This window comes from Carassius carassius, chromosome 5 (genome assembly GCF_963082965.1).
Source record: "Carassius carassius chromosome 5, fCarCar2.1, whole genome shotgun sequence".
Taxonomy (NCBI): Eukaryota; Metazoa; Chordata; class Actinopteri; order Cypriniformes; family Cyprinidae; genus Carassius; species Carassius carassius.
Window position 1 is genome coordinate 36,882,987 of NC_081759.1, and position 25,584 is coordinate 36,908,570.

General features: G+C 37.3%; 1 protein-coding gene and 1 long non-coding RNA gene across 3 annotated transcripts in view; both read right to left on the reverse strand.

The window, feature by feature from the left end:
- Positions 1-1,664: 1,664 nt before the first annotated feature.
- LOC132141523 (neuronal PAS domain-containing protein 2-like) lies at positions 1,665-18,866 on the reverse strand. 2 transcript variants are annotated; one of them, XM_059551099.1, is made up of 21 exons: positions 18,679-18,866; positions 18,491-18,547; positions 17,532-17,686; positions 16,592-16,683; positions 14,707-14,796; positions 13,164-13,287; positions 12,443-12,556; positions 11,340-11,458; positions 11,100-11,182; positions 9,560-9,666; positions 9,213-9,360; positions 8,718-8,799; positions 7,792-7,918; positions 7,593-7,696; positions 7,006-7,077; positions 6,285-6,443; positions 5,559-5,723; positions 5,249-5,439; positions 3,570-3,662; positions 3,186-3,396; positions 1,665-2,746 (listed from the first exon to the last, which is right to left on the reverse strand). In XM_059551099.1, the coding sequence occupies exons 1-21, from the start codon at positions 18,750-18,752 to the stop codon at positions 2,579-2,581; spliced, it is 2,535 nt and encodes an 844-aa protein (XP_059407082.1). In that variant the 5' UTR covers positions 18,753-18,866; the 3' UTR covers positions 1,665-2,578. The 2 variants fall into 2 exon arrangements, with proteins under 2 accessions (XP_059407082.1, XP_059407081.1); XM_059551098.1 differs by having other exon boundaries at positions 5,249-5,433; positions 5,541-5,723.
- LOC132141524 (uncharacterized) overlaps positions 18,866-25,584 on the reverse strand; it is a 44,252-nt gene continuing 37,533 nt past the window's right edge. Inside the window, exon 3 of the long non-coding RNA XR_009433900.1 lies at positions 18,866-18,961. This is a non-coding gene — a long non-coding RNA (uncharacterized LOC132141524). The remainder of the gene's footprint in view (positions 18,962-25,584) is intronic.

Genomic DNA, 25,584 nt, shown 5'->3' on the forward strand with positions numbered 1-25,584 from the left:
AGGAAAAAGAATAAAGTGCAGTTTCCACAACCAGAGCATAGTTTCACAGAGAAAGAGAACAAAGATGAGAGAGTCAGTACAGTTTCCATCTACTTACAACCCAATCAATGAACACAAACACATCTGCAAAACAATCAAACCTTTAACTCAAGAAACATTTCAGTCTTAAATAAAATTTCATGAAAACACCGCAAATGGGCAATAAATGAAGGATGCAACAGCTCATTTTGTTCGGGGGACAATGTACACTCTATATAGCCATCACAGTGGCAACTGGCACAAGTCATAACCTTTGGATTTATTTGTCCTACTCATTTTAAAATGAATGTTTTATAGCTCCTCCGTCTGGTTTGTTGCTGGTCTTAGATGGTTGGAGCAGCTAATGATCATCTAGTAACCAGCCTAGACCAGATCTACCATATTGGGATGGCTTCGAAGGTTGAGCAACCTAAAATTAACAGTTAAATCTGACTCAATTTCTATAGACATGAACAGCATTTGAGAGACCCAAAGATAATCTCAGAGCAGCAGAAGGTGATAAATTTGGAGGCACCGATGCGAAACACACCAACATCTTCCTCATCTTTTCTAGTGTGACTCCAGAGAGACAGAACAAAACACTGAGATGAACCGGTCATGTGATTCACAAACCTTTCAAAACATTTCAAAATGGTTCACGTGGGCTGGTTTGGGACCTAAATGTATTCTTGGGAATGGGGGATTTGATATTGTAAGGTTTGTAAATGTAAAATCTCTGCAGTGCTTCCTTCCTTGTAGTATCTGAAACATCTTATTTGATTTAAATATTAACAAGCTATACACCTGTGTGGAGATGTCACACCTGAGAGAGTCGGGTAGTTTCACACTTTCTAGACAGGACTGAAGGAATGTTGGGGAGATTTTTGTACCATAATACACGCTGGCTTTTACCAAAATGAAGCGTTTCTTGCCAATACAAAACAAAAACAATTATTTTAGACAAGTATAAATTAAACACTCTTTCATGTTTTTCGATTTGCATTGCACAGCATACAGAAGGGGACATGATCTTAGACTGTCTTGAACAGAATTTGATTAAAAAAATGTAATAATCAGCACCAGCCCTTAAATGTGCCATGCATGACAGGATGGACGAAAGTGCCAGCAAAGAAAAAAATTAAAATGCTTTTCTGATTGTCAAGATAATTTTTTTTGTGCCTTTTTGCGGGTCTGTACATTCCAGAACCTCTTAACATTTTTGCCCTTTGCCTGACACTTCCATGTCTATATCAACTCTCTCCCCCCAAAATAAATAAAATAAAATAAATGTAATGGGGAAAACAAATAAAATAAGTTTTTTTTTCTAATATTTGAGTTGTATTTGTCAAACACTTTGCCCAAGTGACAGGCAGATGAGAACATTTCCATTTCTGCAGCCCTGACATTATGATTGTCTTCAATCATTCAACCTGCATTACCGTCTTATTTTACATCTTCATTTTTGCAGTTTAACTGCTGCGGCACTTACACCCACCACCATAAAACAATCACAAAGTCCCTCTACTACGAAGCATAAATTAGACAGAGCTTCATCCCTGTGTAATACTGAAAATAAATCTTAAAGCACATCTGTTGACATCAAATCAATGTAGATTTACTGTGTGGACAGGCAGACCACATGCACATCTGAAAACTCAAAGAACTGTTTGATCAGGGAAGCCAACATGCTTCTCCTTGACCAGCTATGTTCAGAACCTTAATATGAAAAAAAAGTACTGAAATACGATGCTCCCGAACTGAATATGAGGAGAAACTCTGCATACAGTACAGTGAATCGAGAAACAAAGAGTAACAGGGATTGAGTTGAACTCAGCGGTAGGAAAGTTTGCCCTAGTGCGAAATTGTTCTTAAATATTTTAAATATACAACGTGTTTCAAGTTTCTTTACGATAGCGTTAACATAACTACAGGAGATTGCCGACGAGCTCTGCAGATGATAACAGGAAGCCAAATGTTTTTGAAATATATTTGGGTCTTCGCTGAATTATGCCCAGCTCCTACCATCTGCACACACACATGAAATATGATGCATGAAATCAGTTCATGACGGTGTATTTTTCTTCTTGTCTGTGGGGTGATTTCTCTTTTAGTTTGTATTTTAAAAGCAGTTGAGGACAGAACACACGCAGTGGAGTTTACGCTCTGTCAAGGCATTACTTGATTTGTTGATTTTGTCTTATTTATGTGTTGAAAAATCCAGATTACTGTAATATTACAGTACCAAAAACCCTCCACGGCTTCCTGTCCTTTACGTATTGATCAAAGCTTGACTTGACCCCTGTGTGCCTGCCGGCTCCTCCTACGTATCCCAGCATCCTCTGTGTGCAGTCAGGGCCAGGCAGAGTCCTTGAGCCTTGTGCCATTATCACCATCATTTGCTGTCATGGGAACTTAGAGGGACTTTGGCTTTCTCGATTTTGGTTCGGCTCGGGAACGAGCCTTCCCCTGAGCCGAGAGAGTCCCATCCCATCATGCCTTTCAGAGCTAAATGCTCAACGCGCTTTCCTGGCAACCTCTTGGCTTTTCCCAGGTGGCGGGGCTACCGTGGGAGCATGTTTCTGTAGTCTGACAGGTTTGCCGACTGTGAGTGATGATGCTGCTGTTGTTGTTGTGGCTGTACATATCCCACAGTGCTTTGCTGTGGAATGCTAGGGGTGTGGAATAAGGCCTGAGTGGGAGCACTCTGAATCAGACCCTGAGGCTGCATCTTCAAGAGAGAAAGAGAAAGGTAACCATGTTTTTGAGGCATTCATATGAATCAGACAACATGATTCAAGAAAATAAGTGACCCTGGACCACAAAACCAGTCATAAGAAGCACAGGTATATTAATATGGGTCAAAATGATCGATCTTTCTTTTATGCCAAAAATCATTATGATATTAAGTAAAGATCATGTTCTTTGAAGATATTTTTTCAATTTCCTACTTTATTTTTGATTATTAATATGCATTGCTAAGATATAATATTTCGATTTTTTTTTGCATCCTCAGATGTCCAAATATTGTCCTATACTAACAAACAATATATCAATGGAAAGCTTATTTATTTAGCTTTCATGTGAGGTATAACTGGTTGACTGGTATGACTGGTTTTGTGGTCCAGGGTCATATATGATTTGTAAATCTGAATCACAATAATGTTTACCTGAAAGAACTGCTGAGGTTGTTGTAGTGGTAAACTGTGTGGGGCAGCCGACAGGTGAGTCGTGTAGGTGGGCGTGGCCTGATGGGTGATGAAACTATTATGGGGGATCATGATTGGTGAGGTGAAGACAGGGGAAGGGACGAGCACAGCATTACAGTTCACCTGCTGCACAGGGAAGGAAGGAGCCATCATCTGCTGGTCCAGAGGATATCTGTAACACAAACATTTTTAGTGAATTTCAAATAGTATGCTAGCATACTACTCGTACTACTTCTGTTACGACACAAATAGCGAAAGTAGTATGCTCTTCCAAATTTAGCCAACCATTCGGTCTATGACTTCATGTTCATTTTTAATGGGGCCTTCATGCTCAAACATACTCACTTGGTTTGTTGAATAGTTGAGCTGCATTGGGAAGACTGGGCCCCCCCATTGCTGTCTGGTACAAGCGTCTGCATTGGTTGGTTTAGGAGCATCCTACCAATCCAAAAATACCCCGTGTGACATTACTGATCAGATCAGGGAATGTGTTTGTTATAATTACACATTCTGTAGTAATTCATTACCAAAATCAGCCAATCATGAAGATCCCTCACTCTACCAGAAACCAGAAAACATCTCTTATTCTGTTGTTCCCGATAAAGTCCTGGCTAAATTAGTTTGTTACTAGTCTATCATGGATCTGTAATGTATTATTTATTGAAAACAGCCCAATAATAGTTATATTTTGCTAAAATGGTTCAAATGTCATTAGAAACTGCTATTCCAATCAGAGATACTGTATTAAAGGGATAGTTGACCCAAAAATACAAGTTCTGTCATTAACTACTCACCCTCATGTTGTTCCAAACCATTATGAACTTCGTTCATGTTCAGAACACAAATTAAGAATTTTTTTAACGTGTCTGGCAAATCAATGTCTACTTACATCACAGTTAGTACCAGTTGTGCTGGTTAGACCCTGCTCCGGAGTAGGAGCTAATTTGGTTCTCGAAAAAGGCAGTGCGGTACTAAAATCACACCTAGTTTTTGCGGTGCGAAAATGCAGAAAGGTGGGTAGTTCCACAATTAGTACTGGTACTATGAAAAGGTTCCTGCCATGCGAAAATACCTAAAAAAAAAAAGGTTCCTGGTACAATTGTTCTGGGTAATTTCGGTGGAAATGCGGAAATAGACAGCAATGCAACTGACAGGTTCAAGGGCCAGAAAGGTGTTAAAGACATCATTAAACAGCCCACGTGACATCAGTGGTTCAACTGTAATGTTATGAAGCTATGAGAATATTTTTTGTGCGCAAAGAAAATAAAAATAATGACTTTATTTAACTTCTCTTTCATGTCAGGTGAGTAATTAATGACAGAATTTTGGGGGATACTGTTTTGGGCTCCAAACCTTTACACTTTTCAGCTGAGAATACTATCTCAACAGCTGTTTATAAGCACTATTTACTCATACCACACATAATTAAATTAAATGTATGCCTTTGAAAAAAAACAACATTACAGTTTACACAACATTTTCTGGACTAACGTCATCCTGGACACGTGGGCAGCTGTGGCCTAATGGTTAGAGAATCGGACTTGTAACCCGGAGGTTGCAGGTTTGAGTCTCAGTGGTGGCAGGAGTTGTAGGTGGGGGTGAGTGAATGAATGAACAGCGCTCTTCCACCCTCAATACCCATGGCTGAAGTGCCCTTGAGTAAGGCACTGAACCCCCAATTGCTCCCTGCGCGCTGGAACAAACAGCTGCCCACTGCTATACTGCGGGTGTGTGTTCACGGTGTGTGTATGTGTGTTCCCTACTCACTGCTGTGTGTGCGCACTTGGATGGGTTAAATGCAGAGCACCAATTCTAAGTATGGGTTACCATACTTGAAAAATGTCACCACTTTCACACCGATATTTTAACAATTTATAAAAGATTTCTGAGTTAGGATAAAGGTTAGGATCTTGATTTTTCAAGTCTACTCAACCAAATTTTCACATTGAACATTCGTCTTGGTGTGAACAGTCCTTTGCAATGTTCTTCTGCCAAAGTAAACTTTGTTTAAGGTGTGTTGTTACCGTAGCTGTCCTTCCTGGCTGTAGTCTGTGTGTGTGAGTCTTTGGCATTGTGTGTCCTGTTGGGTTCGGTGTCCGTGGTTGGGTGAGAACATCATTGGGTTGCTATAGAAGGGTGTGGTGAGACTGGTGTGTGTCTGCATTGGAACACTGACGGCCTGCATGTGTCCAGTCTGAACCAGTCTCTGCTGGCCCTAAACACGCACAAAAAGACATCCATAACTGAACGAGTCTGCAAGTGAGTAATATTTATGTGTGTGTGATCTGTGTTGTGCGTAACACACAACACACACACATTGTGCTTAATGTGTACCTGAGCAGATGAGCTACTAGGCTGTTCTCGGAGTAGTGTGTGTGATGAATGCGAAACACAGTGTTGAGGTTTGGGCTGGGTGCTGTGTTGGGACGGCCTGCCTGGACCCTGCTGCTGCAGACCAGAACTGGCAAATTCTCCCTGTATCGGCTGCTGGAGTAACATCTGCAAACACAGAGACCATAAAAGTCAGAAAGTCAGACTTTATAACAAACTTCATCTCTGAAAACAGTAGCTTTTTTCCCACGAAGAAGGAATATGGTATAACTACACTACAGTTCAAAAGTAGTAACTGTAACTTTGATACTTGCAACAAATGGTTCTTGAGCAATAAATTAGCATATAAGAACTGATTAAAATAACATGTTATGTTATATTTGAAGGATCATGTGACACTGAAGACTCGAGTAAAGGCTGCTGAAATTACAGCTTTGCCATAACAGGAATAAATACAATTTTTAAACATATCAAAATAAAAATTACAAAAAAATGTTTTAAACTATTAATATTTTACAATATAACAGTTTCTACTGTGATTTAAATGCAGCCTAGGTGAGCATAAGATAATTATTTTAAAAACAAATGAAGAAAAATAAGTGTATATATTTCTTTTATATTTTTTTCTTTATATATTTATACATTATTTTCTATGTTTGAAGTATTCTATCTGTCCCCAGTTTGCACAAATAAAGACAACACTGCAGGTTTATAATTATGTGCCTATACCTGTAGATTAGCAATTTGTAATTTCTCTTTAATGTCGTGCAGCTCTTGTTGCTGTGTTTTGATGTCGGCCTGTAGGATGCGTGTCCGCTCTTCTAGCTGCTCTTTCAGCTGATGCATGACGCCTAACTGAGGCTGCTGGAATCTGTACAGAGATTGTGTCTGCAACCCACATCCACACAGAACACTGAGAACACACACTCAAATATACAAAAGGAGCAAACACATAGCACTTTTGGAAACTGTATACTTCTTTCAAATCTGGCCATTGTTTCTACATTATTGCGTAACATTTTGAAAAGCTATTTCGAATGCCACTGTGAGCTGCAATGGGCAGACGTTATAACAAATAGAATTTATAGCAATCAAAGGACAGTACATTCACAAATCTTATTCAGATAATTTTATTTTAGATGGACAAAGTGGCGGCTTTTTGTATGCATGAGGACAGCATTACAGCCCTAATATTAGCAGTCCTTGGTTTAAGTCCAGCAGGTTTATGGGACCAGTGGAAACCATTTTTATAGGCCTAAACTTCCATTTCTTCAGCAGAAATATGTGGGAGGTTCTAAATTCGTACCCATCACCCAGTCAACAGTAAAATGTTGACAGTCTTTCTATTCTAAAATTACAACAAACACAACAAACTTTACTTACACAAGGAGAAAAAGAGAGACAAAAGGAAAAAGTAGGGAAAGAAAGAGAGCAGCTGAGAGACACTGACCACAGTGGAATGCTGACTGCAGGAAGGGGAGAGTGACGTGGGCTCAGAGGAGCTCTGCCTCTGAAGCAGGGTCTAAAACATAGAGACAAAGCAATCAGATGCACACACACACACACACACACGACCATAAAGTTTTTTTTTTGGGGGGGGGGGGGGGGGGGGGGGGGGTTATTTGATGGGGACATCAGATTCAAAATTCACTTTTACATGATGTTTGCATATGCACTCATAGCAACTTGTGGAAAATGGGCATCCAATGTCCCCTTTTGTAAGGAAATTATTGTTTTATTCAGCAAGGATGCTTTAAATCGAACTAACGTAAGAGTAAAGAATTTTACTTTGTTACTGAAGATCTCTGTCTTATAAATGCTGTTCTTTTAAACTCTCTAATCATCAAGTAATCCTGAGAAAAATCATCACAGTTTCCACCAAAATATTAAGCAGCACAACTGTTTTCAACATGCTAATAAGAGATGTTTCTTGAGGACCAAAATCAGCATATTAGAATGATTTCTGAAGGATCATATAAGACTGAAGACTGCACCTATAAAGGATAAAGATGAAGATGATGATGTGCATGTTTGTACCTTTGATCCACTATGTGGCAATCTGCTGGAACTCTTCTCAGGACCAATGGAAGCAGACTGCCGTGACGATGTGCATGCTTCTGTGTACCTCACTGATGAGTTCGCTATGGACACAGACGCACAGGCTTTCACATGATCACCTGATGCACAAGTGCACCTCATAAGTGCAGAGTTTTAGCCGAGGTGTGTTTGTACTTACACGCAGAGTCAGACAGCGCTGTGTGTGATGATTTTATAGAACTTTGTGATGACACTGATCGAGCGCTGCTGATTCTTTCCCGTGTAGCTTCTAAAGGAGGACACATGTCCAAAAACACCTCCTGCCCCTGCACACAAAACACATTAAAGGAAATCTGGAGTCATCCTCAATCCATACAAGATAAAGAGGAATTGAGTCCTCACTGGAACAGATTTGGATAAATTTAGTATTACATCACTTGCTGACCAATGGATCCTCTGCAGTGAATGGGTGCCGTCAGAATGATAGTCCAAACAACTGGGAAAAAAATCACGATACTCCACACCATTCCAGTCTATCAATTAATGTATTTTGAAGTGAAATGTTGCATGCTTGTGAGAATTAAATCTATCATTAATTCATTTTAACTTTCAACCATCACCAAAATCTATAATGGAAAATCCATCATGATACTTCCTCCAGAGAAAAGGTTCATCCACTGTTGTCCTCTCACATCCAGACACACCAATATAATTGTTCAGAACTGTTTTGGCTTGTAAATGGTGCTTGATCTGCACACATTTCTCTCTTGATCCAGACAAGATGATTTTTTTTTAAATGTAGAAAGCAATATTATGGATAGAGAACTGGCATTTTAGCAAGTAGAAATTGTATGAAGTTATAATGATAGATCTGTTTATTAAAAATGTGGATTACTTGTGGATTATTATGATGTTTTTATCAGCTGTTTGGTCTCTCATTCTGACGGCACCCATTCACTGCAGAGGATCCATTGGTAATTAAGTGGAATGCTAATTTTTTCCATATGTTACAAAGATAAAACAAAATCAATCTACATCTTGGGTAATCTATTTCTTTAACATGAAAAACTATTTATTAAACAAATAGGATTAAAGCACTGTGTGTTTCCTGGACATGTGTAGAACCTTGATTGAGGATGTTGCCATATCAGATGAACTTTCCTCCAATCCAATCTCTCTCCTTCTTTCTGCTCGGACTTCAGCATAGCTTTAGATAGAGAAGAAGCATTTGTTTTTACTTCTCATATATTTATTGTGAAAAGCTTTAGACTGATCCTGTAATGTAGTGAATTTCTGAGAATATGCTCGATTTTGAAGATTTGTAGTAACACAATCTTACCACTAGATGGAAACATTTTAAACAAAAACAACAGATTCTGTAAAACGGCTAATTAATTGAGCTGACTAGTTCAAGAACATTAACTACTCTTGAAGTAATTATGAACAGGCATTTGCACACAGATATCTGTATATTATTAATTCTAAAATATTTTAAAAAGCTTGAATGTGTTTGAGCTTTATTTAAAGATGTTTTTTGTTTTTATATACATATAAATGAGAGTGTGTGGCATGCACATTCTTTCCATATACATGGATAAATAATGATTGTGTGTGTTTTACCTGACCACACTGTGTGTACAGACGATAAACTCTGGTTTGGAGTTCCACTGGTGGTATGTGATGTAATAGTGTGTCTGTAGCCAGATCCACTGCTGCCCTTTAGTCAGAAAACGATAGTAACAGGATTTTCCTTTCCCAAACTGCATCACTGCAAAACACACACACACACACAAGATCAGTAGTGTCTAAAAATTATTTGAAAGCTTCTTACAAGGTCTTTCATCTTTCCTGGTAGGGGCATTTTCAGCTCCTCTGTGATTCACACAAACAGAACAAAATTTCCAAGACAGTTTACTGACCTAGTTTTTAAAGAGAAAGAGAGAAGGAGCGAGATATATAACACTCACACTGTTTATGACACTGAGCAATCAGCTCCAGGTCGTCCACATGGTAGTAATCATAACCCGAAGTCCCTAAAACCTCAAATGGCAGGTACCCAATGATAGGAGAGGCCCTGTGAACACACACACACACACACAAACACTCAGTACATACTATCCACTCATACTATGCTTCTACTGAGCTGCTACCAGCACATGCACAATTCCAAGTATTGAACCATTTTACAAAACAAGAACTCTTATATATGTACTTTAACACCCAATAAACTGGCAGTGCACTAAAGGAATGAATCATGGGGGCTCGGATGAACCTGGAGACACTCATCACCATGGGAACCACTGAAATAAGAAAGATGGATATCCATAGCTGACTGAGTCATATATGTGTCTGAGTGTAAATAAAGAGACACTTAAGATTCTCCAAGGGTACAGTTATTTAATCAAAAATATAGTAAAACTGTAATACTTTGAAATATTATTTTTATTTAAAATAACTCTTAATCTATTTTAAATAAATCTAATTTTCTTGTTGTATAAAAATACTTAAAAAACACTTATTATATTTTTTTACAGTAATAATATAAAAGAAGCATTGTCCAACAGCAACACCAGCAGGTAAAGTTACAGTGGGAGTCTGCATCTGTCCTGCCTCCCCTGAGCCCATTGAGTTTTAACAGACACCCTATGGTGTGTCATAAGTTTGGAGTAGGGTAACTGAGAATGAATGGGGGCAAGTCACGTGAGAGATAAGATTGTATATGACTGGTTAGTTTGGCTATGATTGGTTCATGCGATAAATCCCACATTTTGTGTTCGTGTGCATTCTGCATTCACGAATCAGTCAGATTTGAACAATACAATGGTGTTAATGGGAAGACTATTTTAAAAAGCAAACGATTATTTTTTTTCCAAAAAAAAAAAAAAAAAAATTCAGAGACAACACTTTTCTTAACCGGCTTGACACAGCAACACTGGTTCAACCAATAGCATGATTTCCGGTACAGGAATATCTGTATGACTGAGCATGAAAAAGACATGGAGTATTTGGGAAACCTGTTTGAAAACCACAATATTTTGAGTGAGTGATGTAGGAATGACACACTTCTCCTTTAAAAGTGAGTTTGACCAGACAGCTCGAATGTCCAATTATAGCACTGTAGGGAACAGGAACATCCAGTACTCGCACACACACACCCTTATGTAACTCTCTGGGGGTCACAAACGCCTTCTAAGTAAATAATCTCTATTCTGAAATTTATGAATGGCCACAGCAGAATAAAAACACCATATTAAAATACGAGTGTGAAAACTGATTCAAGCACACGCACATCTGATGACATCGCTGGCCCTCGCAGCCATGCGTGGGACAGCGGAAAATCTGAATTAGCAGATGTAAGTGGGTCAGCAACTGATGAATGAATAAAATAAATTACACAATCAGAAGGAGTCATGATTCAAGTGGACATAATTGAGTTTTGCATAAAAGACCATGCAGAATCACAACATCAGAGGAGTCGTTTGCATAATGAAGCAGCATTTGACTCACCTATGATCTAAGAAGAGAAATTTCCATTCCAGGCTGTGTCTTGATGTGAATTCATCACACACATCCTCCACGTTACACAGATCCTGTGACACACACACACACACACACACACAGGCAATAAGTCTGTCCTTCCTTTGACAGGAGGATGAACGCAAGCAGTATGTGCATTGATTTTGTGCGTATGCGTTTAAGTGCATGTGAATCAGTGTCTTGTGTATGTGGGGGTGGTTCCTCTGTTACCTTTAGGAACTGAGGGGTCACGAGTCTCACTGTGGCTACAAGACAGATCTGCTCCTCTAGTGAGGACTGCAGAGTGCGTGGGAACGCCAGCTCATAACCGTTACATGAGGACAGAGGCACTGTGACACAAAGAAAACATGTTCTGTTTATTATTAAGTATTATTCTTAGGCCAAGGTACATTTTACATATATTACACTATATAAAAGTCTTTAGCCGAAAAACGGCAGATACCAAATGGCTAAATTCTTATCAACTCAAGCAAGACATCAAAATGTTGCTATGGTTACCTGAGTGACTGCTGTTCCATACACACACGCAACGATAATATATGGGACACACTCCTGCATTTAATGTGGCTGTCACTCCTGAAACCTGCAGTGTGTATGTGGCCATTGATCTTTAAATGCAAGATATTTGAAGTGTACCTAAAGTATATTCGCAATAGTTCCACTTTAGCATAAACATATATACTTCAGTATACTTCAGTACATCAGCACTATTTCCGCACAGTTTAAGTACAATTGAGTATAAAGGGTACTTTATTTTTTCGAATATAAAGGGTATTTTTATTAGGCACATAAATATGTAAATGTATCTGTAGTATACTTAGCATTTCAAATACATTTATAGTACATTTATTTTTCACTAGGAAATTCAAGTATATTTTAAATCTTTTATACCAACCAAATAAGAACGTGAATAATAAAGTATTTAAACCTATGGCAAATGAGTGATTACAAAGAACTAGTATAGTTCTGGCCATGGCTCGAATGTTCCTTGTCTACTTAAATTCCAAGATTCTTCACATTTTCACATTTGTTATTAGCAAAGATGTAACCTTACAATGACTTTCTACATGCAAATGAGGAAATGGACCTATAATTCCAAAGTAGGCAAATGCCTCCTCCTCATTAAATTTCTTCCTCAACCAAATGCACAGAAAGAAAAACAAATGCATGTTCATTCCAAATGCTTGTTATCACAGCTGAAGTTTACTTCTAGAATCCAGTCATACATTTTTTTTATCTATCCATCAATTATTAGTGTCTCCGTTTGTGTTGCATGTGGCTGGGAGTACAAAAAGTGACAAATAAAAACCCACCGTTATTATGAAACTTGAAATCTCCAACAAATTTGACATATTCGTACGTGGGTGGTTCTTTTGGGTCAATGTTTCCCCTTGCTAAATGACAGCAGAACTCTACGTGTGTCTCATCTGAAAGAAAGAAAGAAAGAAAGAAAGAAATAAAGAAAAGAAAAGAAAAAAAGTGCACAGGGAAAGGAAAGAGACTGTTAGCAGCTGATATAACAGCAATTCGGTTTGTCAGATGAACACACAAGGTTGAGGCTAATGTTCTATTATGGCTGTGGCCCCAGTGTGACTTTGATGATTATCCTAAAATAGAGTACAATAAGTCTCAACAGTCTCTATGTGTGTGTGTTTGTGTGTGTGTGTGTTTGTGCACAAGCGAGTGTGACCAGTAAAACAGAGGTGGTACTGCTGATTGAAAAAGATGAATAATCAACAGTGACTGTTTTTTCAACCAGTATTGTTATCTCTCAGTATTGGTGAGTGTGTGGTTGTGTTTTATGGATTGGGGTCAGGGTAAGAGATGTATGTGGGATTATCAGAGTGTTGTAACAGATAATCTGTGTTACACTGCATGCACTGAGCCTCTATAATTAGCCATGAGTGTAATCATAGAGCACACTACAGCCAGCCACTAAGACAGCACGCACTCACAGTATTCTGCATACATCTGTGTGTGTGTGTGCGAGAGTGTGTTGATCTGTGCATACATGTGTACTGTATGTATACTCACTGCTGTTGAGTAGGTCCACAGCAGAGGGCTCTGTCAAGAGCATGTGTGATGACAGAAGTTTATACACCTCTCCATGTTCTCGTTCTGGCAGGAAGTTCAAAATGTTCTGGTCCACCATATCTGACTGAGACACAGCAGTATCCATGACAACATCACTCCTTGCTCTCTTTCATTAGTGCTACACAATGAACTACATTTCCCATAATACTAAGCACTTAGTCGTAACATTACTCACATAGTAGCATTATTATTATTAAAAGTAGTGGTGGAATTAGCAGTTATAGTATTAATGTTTATCAATTGAAATTACACCATCAAAATAAACCACCTTGTGGCAGTGTTGCTATTAAAACTAAATCTATTAAAAATAGCTTTCGGTAATAGATCCTTTTCACATTTTAGGGTTTCTCAAAAGCAGATGATGTCATAGTTGGGTAGCTTCTATAGAATTTAACTTTTTTTTTTTTGCATTTCCATTTGTAATTGAGGCAACGGTAATAAAATACCAATTAGAGTGTCATATAAGTGTTTTTTTAATGAAAATGATGTGGAATAGGTCCGTTTGAATAAAGCTGAAATAAATTAGAAATGTTAAACTAAAATGATTAAAACTCATTAAATCTCAATCACACATCAAATAATATGTAAAACTAATAAAAAAATAATAATGAAACCATATCAAATACTATTCAGAATATTATTAATAAATACTATAATGGCACGCAATAAGAATTCTAAAACTGCCTTGTGGACAAAGGCAGCTTTCTGCTGTTATAGGAGATAGTAGTTCCGTCCAACCCAACCACCATCTCAAAAAAATCTTAAAAATATTAGCACAATCTGAGTAGATCCATAATGGTTACATGGCTTTCAGCTTGTCCTGTTCCTCAATAACAAGGGTCTGCTAAGCCCTCCTCTCTGCTTAATAAGGTCAAAGGTCAAGGTAGGTTTGACAGTTATGAAAGTATCCATCAGTATCATCCGACTGCATTTGTAACTCACACACAGCAGGAACCGAAATAAAGGTAAAGTCTGGAAGCAAATCTCATTAGACTGGCAGCATGTGATCACACAATGAATAGATTTTGACGCATTTGCAGCATTAAGAAGAGAGGAACACTGATTTGGGTTTATGAAATAGGCTTTTTTCTGAAATAAGTGAAACCACTTAACTGCCAATTACCTTTCACTTCAGTTGGGGGTATATTTTCCACACAATTTCAGAAAAATATTCCATGAGCCATAGCACTTGACATTTCATGATTTTTAGATACTGCACAAATACAACTGAAGGTCCTAAAAAATGGAAGCGTTTCCTAAGGACTGTTGTCAACAGCCTACAGAAAACCTGCTGTGTGTGGGCTGCCTTATCTAAGTTTAGAAAATCATGACAATTATATTACTAATAACATGAGTTTGTCAGACTAGTCATGGCATTCTCAGAGGTAATGAGTTCATTTGATGAAAAGTAAAGCACCAAATCAAGTCCTCTTGGATGCATTGGATTGGGGTTTAACGCATTGGTATCACATCCCTCACTTACCGGTAGATGACCAATGAGAGAAGAGACACTGTCAGATACATATATGATGTTCCCATCTGTGGTAAGAGCTATTAGGAAACCATCCAATGCCTGTCGTAACACACACAAAAAAAAATCCATATGAATCTGCAGAAAGTCTCATAAAATACTGATAGCAATGTTCCATTTGTTTTTTAAGAATTAGTTTATCTAACAATGAAAATTTTGTCCGTATTGAATCATCAGTCATTATGTAGTGAATGACTGAACTTAACTTTGAATATTGTTTTTTTCCCCTCACACAATGTTATAAATGGGTATTCAATTCATCATAGCTGAGAAAGCTGGTTATGAGAAACCTTGGTAGCTGAAGAATGTTGTCTATCAGCCTCTAGAGTTTTTTTTTTATTGTTTTCTTAGAAACAAATGAAGGATTCCCCAACTCATACCATCTTCCACATTGCTGCTTTTACATGCTTTATTCGCTAGACTTATACCTTGGCAAAACCGAGAAGAGCCAGAGGTTGTTTTTGAAAGGACGTGTTCGAGTGTGAATGTTTCCTTAATGCTGGAAACTCTGGGGATAATTAAAAAATGCTTCCGGTTTTAAGGCTATATGAATGCTGTGTGCAGGTTATTAACATCCTGTATTTCTGCTACACGAATGAACTTACATGATTTTCCTTTATTTGTAATGTTTCTTTTTAAGCAGTCTCTCCAGTTATGCCTGAAGCAGCGCTATAAGGCACCTCATAGCCTCGCAAAATGCATGATGTGTTGACAGCAAGGTACTTAAAGGGTTAGTTCACCCAGATAGCAAAATTATGTAATTAATAACTTACCCTCATGTTGTTCCAAACCCGTAAGACCTCCGTTTATCTTTGGAACACAGTTTAAGATATTTTAGATTTAGTCCGAGAGCTCTCAGTCCCTCCATTGAAGCTGTGTGTACGGTATACTGTCCATGTCCAGAAAGGTAAGAAAAACATCATCAAAGTAGTCCATGTGACATCAGAGGGTCAGTTAGAATTTTTTGAAGCATCGAAAATACATTTTGGTCCAAAAATAGCAAAAACGACGACTTTATTCAGCATTGTCTTCTCTTCCGTGTCTGTTGTGTGAGAGAGTTCGAAACAACGCAGTCTGGATATCCGGTTCGTGAACGAATCATTCAGTTCACCAAATCAAACTGAATCGTTTTAAACGGTTCGCATCTCTAATACGCATTAATCCACAAATGACTTAAGCTGTTAACTTTTTTAATGTGGCTGACACTCCCTCTGAGTTCAAACAAACCAATATCCCGGAGTAATGCATGCACTCAAACAGTACACGGACTGAACTGCTGTGAAGAGAGAACTGAAGATGAACACCGAGCCGAGCCAGATAACGAACAAAAGACTGACTCGTTCACGAGTCAAGAACCGGTTGCATCGGTTTTCGGATCACCAGTAGTTCTTTCGGACAGTTCGATTCAATAAACCGGATATCCAGCTTTGTTTTGAACTCTCTCACACAACAGACACGGAAGAGAAGACAATGCTGAATAAAGTCATGTATTTTCGATGCTACAAAAAATTCTAACTGACCATCTGATGTCACATGGACTACTTTGATGATGTTTTTCTTACCTTTCTGGACATGTACAGTATACCGTACACACAGCTTCAATGGAGGGACTGAGAGCTCTCGGACTAAATCTAAAATATCTTAAACTGTGTTCCGAAGATAAACGGAGGTCTTACGGGTTTGAAACAACATGAGGGTAAGTTATTAATTACATAATTTTGCTATCTGGGTGAACTAACCCTTTAAAAAATACATCTGGAGTGTGGCGTATTCCCACAGGGCAACAGTGAAACTGAAGGTTGATGAAGCAGATTTGACGGTAACAAGATTCCTTTACCTCCAGCATTAACTGGGTGAATTCCTCGTTGCTGAGGAAAGAAGGCTTCCAGTCCTGCCGGACCTCACAGGATTCTGTTTGCGCCGTGATCTCTGGAAAACATCAAACAGCGGGAAAATGTTGTGAGAACTTGATTGTGGAATTCTGAGAAAGGAATTGTGTGGACTAATAGGTTTGGATGGAATGGGTGAAAATGAAAAGAAATTTCAATCAAACAGTAAGGAAGTTGGAAACGGCACTGGGATTGTTTATAGGAGCAGTGAAATCTGCTGCCAGTAAACGTTCTGCCGATGGCCTGACAGCTGTGCCCTGGATTCAGACAGGAAATGGAACTGGGCCCAACACACAGCAGCTCCTGGCACACAAAGGTGTTTGTAGTGATACTCACAGGAGCTTGAAGAAATTAGCTCCTCTCAATGCAAAAATAAATTATTAATCAGAGTGTAAACCCTGGCATTAGTGAAATAAAACGCAGTCAAAGTTTAAATCAATTGTGGTACTGATTATAAAAACCGATTTGAATCAAATCAAACCATTTCTCAAACCAAACATCTGCAACTCGCTTGTCTTCTAATGAGGTTTACTTCTCTGGAAGTTTTTAAGAATGAAGGTTGTTGTTTTCTTTCTCTCTAGAACTTCATGCGACCACACATATGCAGAATATTCCTTGCACACACAAATATGAGGAACAAAATCATGATTCACGATTTCAGGTGCTGTTTCACAGAGAGATTATGTGTTGAAAGAGTTGGATATAATTCAGTTTTGTTAAAATATCCAAAATAAATAATTTAAAATAATATAGGTACAAAAATAAAGGCAATGAGAGTGAAAACTGGGAGAAGAAATTTGTTTGTGTTAATACGCACCAACATAAATGTCCATCAAACTACATTTATTTTTCCATCTGGTTTTATTTAATGTGACCTTTCTCCCTCACCTTTCTGTTTCTGCAGGAAGTCAATGGTTCTCTGCAGGATGGTGGATTTGTCCATCTTGCGGGGGTGACCTTGACCCTGCAGCATCGTACACAGCTCTTTAATGAGAACATTGAACTGGTCCCTTCTCTTCTTCTCGGATTTATTACGGGACGCCCTGCAGAGAAAGTGAGAGAGAGAGATGGACAAAAAGCATCTTTAATTACATAGTTTTAATAATAATTCTGCTTTGAAAGTACAAGAAGACATCTGCGAAAAGAAAATCTCTGAATGCGATGATGGTGTTTGTGCATGATTTCTAATGAGAATCCCAGATATCTAATGAAATACAAACACATGTCTACTATACACTCTTATATGCTACAACAATTTTACAAATTTCAATTCAGTTTCAGTTAAGAATAGGCTTCCAGCTAATGGTTTATATAAAGTCTCAAAATGAAAGAGCAAACACCTTTGCTGGTAACAGTCCATCTAAGGTGCACAACATCATGAAAACTGATAAAAGCTTGTTTTTTTTTTTTACTTATGTTACAGAGAACATTTCCCCCCTCATTTTAATAATAATAATAAGAGGAAAATGTCATGACCATTAGCATTTGTAGCTGTACTGGGAGTAAAAACAAAAATAGTACTAAAATTATGGTATATATATATATATATATATATACCATAATTTTTGGTATATATATATAATATAATTTTTTCTTCTCCCATCTTTTCAGCCTTTTCAATTATCTCTAATTTTCATTACTCCCCTTCTTTCTCTTTCATCCCTAGACACTTTTTCTCAAGGGAATCTATTGTGTTGAGTGAAAGTGTGAGAGCTTTTAGGGGTGTGATTTCTTAATCACCTCTGGACACAATTAAAGTTCAAAGGTTTACAATCTAATGTGGGATTTTATTATTCAACATTGCACAATAATGTGTACTACGGCTATGAAGAGCTAAACACACAGACCTTTTTGCTCTGTCTTTCTCATCTTCATCCATTAAATCATCCACACAGCTGCCTGTGCTGAGAGGGAATCACAGGAAAACATTTTCTATTTCAAACTGATTTTTGGCACTCTGAAAATCGTACAAAATATATAGAAACAGGAAAAGGAATTCTAAGTGTGTAGAAAGCACATTCTAGTATAGACTCACTCCCATTCCCTCCGGGTGGACGGACAGAGGCCTCCAAACTCCAAAAGGTTGTCCATGCTCACTCCTTCTCCCATTCAGGCCGTCTGGAAAGGCTAGCGTGTCCCATTCGTGTCTTCTACCTCCACCTGATGATAGTGGTTAGCCACTACTCACAAATCTTTGATGGCAAGCCACCGGTGTTGACTGCAGATATTGTTTATCTTGACTCTTGTCTTCTCTTGCTAATGTACACTTGCAAAACTGTTTTCTCTCTCCATGAAGGTAATGATGGAAACAAAAGAACCTGTTGAAGAAAACAAACAGCATGTTTTAGTTGCCAGGTTTTATGTTGTATTTATGATTGCTTTAGTCCATGACTAATTTATTTCTGTAACTGAAAGTGTCTGACAATGTGAAGTACATAGTACTGGGCTGGTCATGTGATCTCAACTTAAAAAGGCTTTTTATAGACTAGAGGGTCTTGTAAGTAGGCCTATGCATATTTTTAAATACATTTTTCTTTTTCCTCTCTCTATTTTTTTAGTCCACATGGATTTTTGCTGGAAAATAAAACAGGAGTCTTCTGTGTACGTTTCGTGGATAAAGAAAACACATTGTTCATTTACATATACTACTGACACTGAAATAACACAAAGTTTTATTGGATAATAATAAACAATATTAAAAGTATCATACAAGTAGAACATCTGTTCATTGCCTTTTTGTGAAAGGGCAAACTTTTTTCTACACAATCAACAAAAAGTTTCAAGTTAGTGATTTTTATTTATTTTATTTTTTATTAAGCTGTATTTACAAGCTTGGAAAAAAGGAAAAAGACCACCGACATTAATTAAATATTCTCTCTCCCTCTCGGTCAAATGAATAAAACATTGGCACTTCTCCAGACACATTACACTTCACCAAAGCCAACAGAGATACCACATACTGTGAGCTTCATGATCAAAAATCAGCCAAAAATCTAACTATACAGTCGAAAACTCAGAAGAGTAATGTTAAAAGGACATACACGAACAAAACCAAGTTAAACACTGTGGCTTGTGATGATACATTGATGTGTAAAGACACAAAATGATCGGTCAACCTCCATAATAAGAGTGATAGACTGCAACGGTTTGTGTTTAAAATCTTGGTTCGTGTCCTACTGAAGAAACAAAGTCACTTACATCTTGGTTGTCCAGGGGGTAAGCAGATATTTTCATTTTTGGGTGAACTATCCCTTTAAAAAAGTATTATATTAGTAAAAAAAAATAGATTTTGGATAATTACAACTGAAAAGTCCCATCCAGACTTTTGCTTTAAACATGTTACTCCCTGACAGCTAAAATATTTCCTTTAAAATGTATTCAGTGACATTATTACATTAAAGCAAAATATTACTATGAAATGTGATCTTATTTGAGACACAGTGAATAGTACATTTATTTTTTTCAACTGTTGCACTGATTGTAACTCTGTCTTGTATCAAATGTAATATTATGATGTAATCTTTAGGTTCTTTTAATGGTATATAAACCATATATGTTTCTGAAACCAGACACATTTATATTAAAAAAGTAAAAGTTACCATCTCCCCCGTTCCGATTCCCTTTACTTTCACAGTGAAAATGTGTAGAATCATCATGCTATATGCAATGTGTTTGATAAAACATACATTTTCATCCTTTTTTTTTTTTTTTACCCAACCTAACAAATTCAAATCACAGGAATCTGTTGATGTGCCACATAACCTGTTCATCATCCAGAGCTACATGTTCATTTATTAACTGCCTGCAATTGTTTCTCACGCCAACCTTTACAATGATGAAGATTCTGGGTGTATCAGAGCTGTTTTAGCTCAAGTCTAATTATATACACATCAGCTGTTGATCTCCACCTTAGTCCAGTCAATAATCCTTCTGCTTTGGACTACGGCATAAACGGTTTGAACTGAGGTGCTGCTTACTCACTTTATCAATTTTTGCATTAAACATTTAATGTAATATCCGATGACAAAGAAATGAAAATGAACAAAACATATTGTGTTGACACCTATGCTTAAGCATTAATGCAACACTGACACAACTCCCAGGAAATGCTGCTTCGGCAAGGAGTGCCATGACCTAGAAACATCTTTTACACCAAGCTCTTTTCATAATCCAACACAACAGACAAGAATAAAGAGAAAAAAGTGGGAGAGAGAGAGATGAGTCGTTAAAGAGTGTATGAGAGAGTGAAAGGAGGGTGTTGAAATTGCATGCGCACACAAATAATCAATGGGACAAATCTTTTCAAACTGCACCACAAAAAATCATTTTCTCAGTTAGTAGTGTTGTCTTGCGTTGGGTAGGGTATGCGACCCTACACAGGATAAGCAGTTTGGAGAACAGATAGACGGAGTATTTTTTGTCTTGTTTTCCTGCAAAACTATCTAAATATATTCAAAACAACGTTATTGTAGTTTCAAAAAATTATCTGAAATGAAATTGCTTTTTCTTACCCTGCTGAGATGAAAAACTGTTTGTCAATGAGTCAAGAAAAATACATTTAATTTAAGAGACTGTGTCTTATTGTCTTAAAATGCTATTTTGCTTCTTAAATCTTGGAAAGCAACTGGAAAGCAAGGCAAGACATTAGAAAATAAAAACAAAACAAATCAACAAAAAAAAATGCTGAAGCCTGACACAGAATTTCATCAGTCATTAGGAGGATTTCAACATAAGCTTCTAAGTTAGTTACGGTATATGAATTTTTGTCTTGTTAGGAGGTTCTCTGCAATTAAAGGCCTATCTTAGCAAGCTCAAGTGTATTTTTGGCCTCTTGTTTGGACATTTGCCAGTAACGTAAGTCAATTTGGTTAGCAGCACCGCCTACACCAAGAATATAAATGAAAAAAATATAAGCTTTCTGCTTAAGTGGCACTAAACGGCAGATGAATTTACAAAAATAGGTTTTCAGGGAACTACACTAACCTTTTCCACTGGTGGCACTTGCGCGACTAACCTTTTCAGTTACTGGCGCAAATCATGATTTGGTCGCACACATTTTTTTTATAGTAAGCCACTCTGGATAATTATGAAACTGTATTGCATTCAGATGTGCTTTTTATTTTACTTGCCATGTTTTAAACCACATGCCTTCTTGTTTTATTTCTTACAGTACACACAGTGCATTGCTCCGGGTTAGAGGGGCCCTGGTGCAGGTTGTACAGTGGGCCCTGTTTGAAATGGTTTAATATTTACTGTATGTTCGTTCTATTTATTTATTTGTGCTATTTACACAATGTTTACTTTTTTTTTAAGTGTGTAGGTGTCCAGAAACTAATTTAAAATAGCACTGCATAGTCTTCACTGTAAAATAAAATATACAGTCAAACCAAAATGTATTCCGACACCTTCAACATTTCTCACATTATCACAGTTTATTTGTTATAGTTTAGAAATTGGTAATAAAATATGACAAGAACTCAGAGTTAAACTGTGTCAGAACAAATTCCTCTTGATAATGTCAGATAGCTTTGATAGAAAGATATGTAATGGAATCAACCAAAACTTCAGACAACTGTCAGTATGACAATATTTACACAGCTATCAATACTTTGTTGAACAATTACTAAGCAAGCAATGCTTAATTTTGTTCAGTCTGTGGTGTGAAAAGGTTGCATTAGCAATTAGAGAAAGAAACACTTAAGCAAAACAAACATGGTCAGGTCCCTAATTTTTTTTTTTTTTTTTATCAATTTCACTGGTAGTCTACAGTATGAAGAATGTTTGGGTATAATATCTCACAGTTTGCTGTATTTTGACATATTTAGTATGTATTTGTCTGTACAAAAGCAAGAAGACTTTGAGATGCGTCTCTGCGTGCGCCCTGAACACAGCACGCGAGTCACCAGCTACTCAGTTCAGCTTTCCCGCATCGCGGGGCTGAAGCCAACTTGATGTGTTGAATGCTCAGAGCACATTATAAAACGTATTTTTAAAATACACATTTCTGTTTTAATAAATGCTCATAGTAAATCATAGCATATTGCCTAAAACATAAGGTAGGTACAAAAACAATCAGTGATACATTTGCGACCTCGTAAAAATTAGAGTCACAATGTAATTTCAAAAGGTCGCATATGCGACCATTTTGGTCACAGTGTAGTTCCCTGATTTTCAAAATCAAATAGTCAGTGGGATGCCTGAAATTGACTAAATTAGCATGGGAGGAAGCTGGTTTAAGGGCACTTGACCCTGATTGGAGACTTTATTTCAGAGGCAGAGGATCTGAAAACAGCTTCACCCAAACTTTCCTTGCAATTTTTTTTTTATTTAATAAATAAAGATGACTAGGAAACATTTATTGTACTCTGTCACTGTGCTTAAACTATCAGCACATATACACACACATCAACTGTGGTTTATGAAACAATTCCAGAAATCTGGCAGTTTTTACTTATCAGCTGAGAAGAGGTATGTATGAGATAAAGACTGACCTATATTCTCTCTCTCAAACACACACACACAAACACACACCTTTTTAAAACATGTTTTGCTCTGCATAACATCACACTGACAGATCTGTGAAATCTGCCATGCAACGTAATACAATCGTCTTTTATTTCAGGACCAAATGAAAAAACAAATATTTATTATACTTATAAATATTAGGTTGCAATTTAAAGTTTCTAAACCAAAAACAGGGATGGTAATTCTATTGATACTAAGACAAATGTGCTTGCTATATATCAGCCACAATTTACACAAATGTGAGTGTTTGCAATTTACTATTTCATACCATCAGGCTGCTTCATAGCACAACGAGAGAGAGAGATTCATTATGATTTTTACCATACACAAGTTGGTTAAGAATAGTTTCACCAAAACGGTGGCGATGACCAGACAAGCACAAATGAGAAGCTGTAAGATTGAGTATACAGCTGGATAGAATTAGAATACAGACCTCCACAAACTATAAATACAGCACATACTGTATACACACATATCCACCCACATTTACACACACACACACACATATGCTTGTATACAGATCACGCACGCACACACTGTTCGGTCTAATCCACAGTAATTGTGTCTGACAAATAGTTCAAGCCTTTGAACTACAGTTCGTATTTAATTCACATTTAAAAGGAAAATGAAAAAGATGATGAAAGAGAAGGGACACAAAGAGCAAGACGCAGCAAACTCTCAGCTAATGATTAATACAGTAGACTTTCTGCTAATAATAAACAGCAAATTCTCTGCCTATTGTATAATGAGCACATAGGATTCAAGTCTAGAGCAGCTGGATGGAGCAGAACAGAATTCAAAAGTTTTGAGTTACATTTTGTAAAACTGAACTGCTTGAAAATGCAATGGTCATGGGGCAAGAAACAGGCAGAGTTGTGAAACAATCACTTGTGCTTTAAAGAGAATGAATTCAGAGAAAATTTTCAGAGTGGATTTTGATGTTTTACCAGAAAGTTTGAACGACTTAATGCTAACTCAAAGCACGCTAATAAGCACCATTTTCTTACAATCAAAACAAAATAAAAAAATTCTAATCAACTTCACTACTTGTCAGTTTAAGTTACGTAACAATTGTGACTCATTCCAAACAGACACTTTTCTCATAGTAAATACTCTGTTGAACATAAATTCTCAGCTGATATTACCAGCAAACTCTGCTGATAATGATGCAGATTCCCTGGCAATAATATAAACAGCAAACTGTCTGCTTATAATAAACAGCAGTCATTCTGATGAATATACACTGTGTGCCGATAATGATTTCAGCAAACTGTCCAGGAGTAATAAACACAGAAAACTCTAATGATAACAAACACGGTAAACTCTGTGCTAGTAATGATTAACAACTAAATGCCTATTAAAACATTCAACTCTAAGTTACAATAAACAGAACAAACCCTGTTAATAGCACATACAACAAACTCTGCTAATAATATTTACTCATATTCAAATTAGTACTGTCAAATTGATTAATGGTGATTAAATCGCATCCAGAGTAAATGTTTATTTATATTGATTTATTGATTGATTTATATTATATATAAATATTAATTATATATATATATATATATTTTTTTTTAAATATATACAGTCGTGGCCAAAAGTTTTGAGAATTACATAAATATTAGTTTTCAAAAAGTTTGCTGCTAAACTGCTTTTAGATCTTTGTTTAAGTTGTTTCTGTGATGTACTGAAATATAATTACAAGCACTTCATACGTTTCAAAGGCTTTTATCCACAATTACATGACATTTATGCAAAGAGTCAGTATTTGCAGTGTTGGCCCTTCTTTTTCAGGACCTCTGCAATTCGACTGGGCATGCTCTTAATCAACTTCTGGGCCAAATCCTGACTGATAGCAACCCATTCTTTCATAATCACTTCTTGGAGTTTGTCAGAATTAGTGGGTTTTTGTTTGTCCACCCGCCTCTTGAGGATTGACCACAAGTTCTCAATGGGATTAAGATCTGGGGAGTTTCCAGGCCATGGACCCAAAATTTCAACATTCTGGTCCCCAAGCCACTTAGTTATCACTTTTGCCTTATGGCACGGTGCTCCATCGTGCTGGAAAATGCATTGTTCTTCACCAAACTGTTGTTGGATTGTTGGAAGAAGTTGCTGTTGGAGGGTGTTTTGGTACCATTCTTTATTCATGGCTGTGTTTTTGGGCAGAATTGTGAGTGAGCCCAGTCCCTTGGAAGAGAAGCAATCCCACACATGAATGGTGTCAGGATGCTTTACTGTTGGCATGACACAGGACTGATGGTAGCGCTCACCTATTCTTCTCCGGACAAGCCTTTTTCCAGATGCCCCGAACAATCGGAAAGGAGCTTCATCGGAGAATATGACTTTGCCCCAGTCCTCAGCAGTCCAATCACTATGCTTTCTGCAGAAGATCAATCTGTCCCTGATGTTT

Excerpts from the sequence above, each read along its gene's own strand:
- LOC132141523 (XM_059551098.1), bottom strand. The coding sequence starts at position 18,752 with ATGGGAGAAGGAGTGAGCATGGACAACCTTTTGGAGTTTGGAGGCCTC. Across the intron at positions 6,444-7,005 it reads GCAGTCAGCATTCCACTGTG|ACACAATCTCTGTACAGATT; the intron begins GTCAGTGTCTCT and ends TGTGGGTTGCAG. Across the intron at positions 2,747-3,185 it reads AACCTCAGCAGTTCTTTCAG|ATGCAGCCTCAGGGTCTGAT; the intron begins GTAAACATTATT and ends TCTCTCTTGAAG.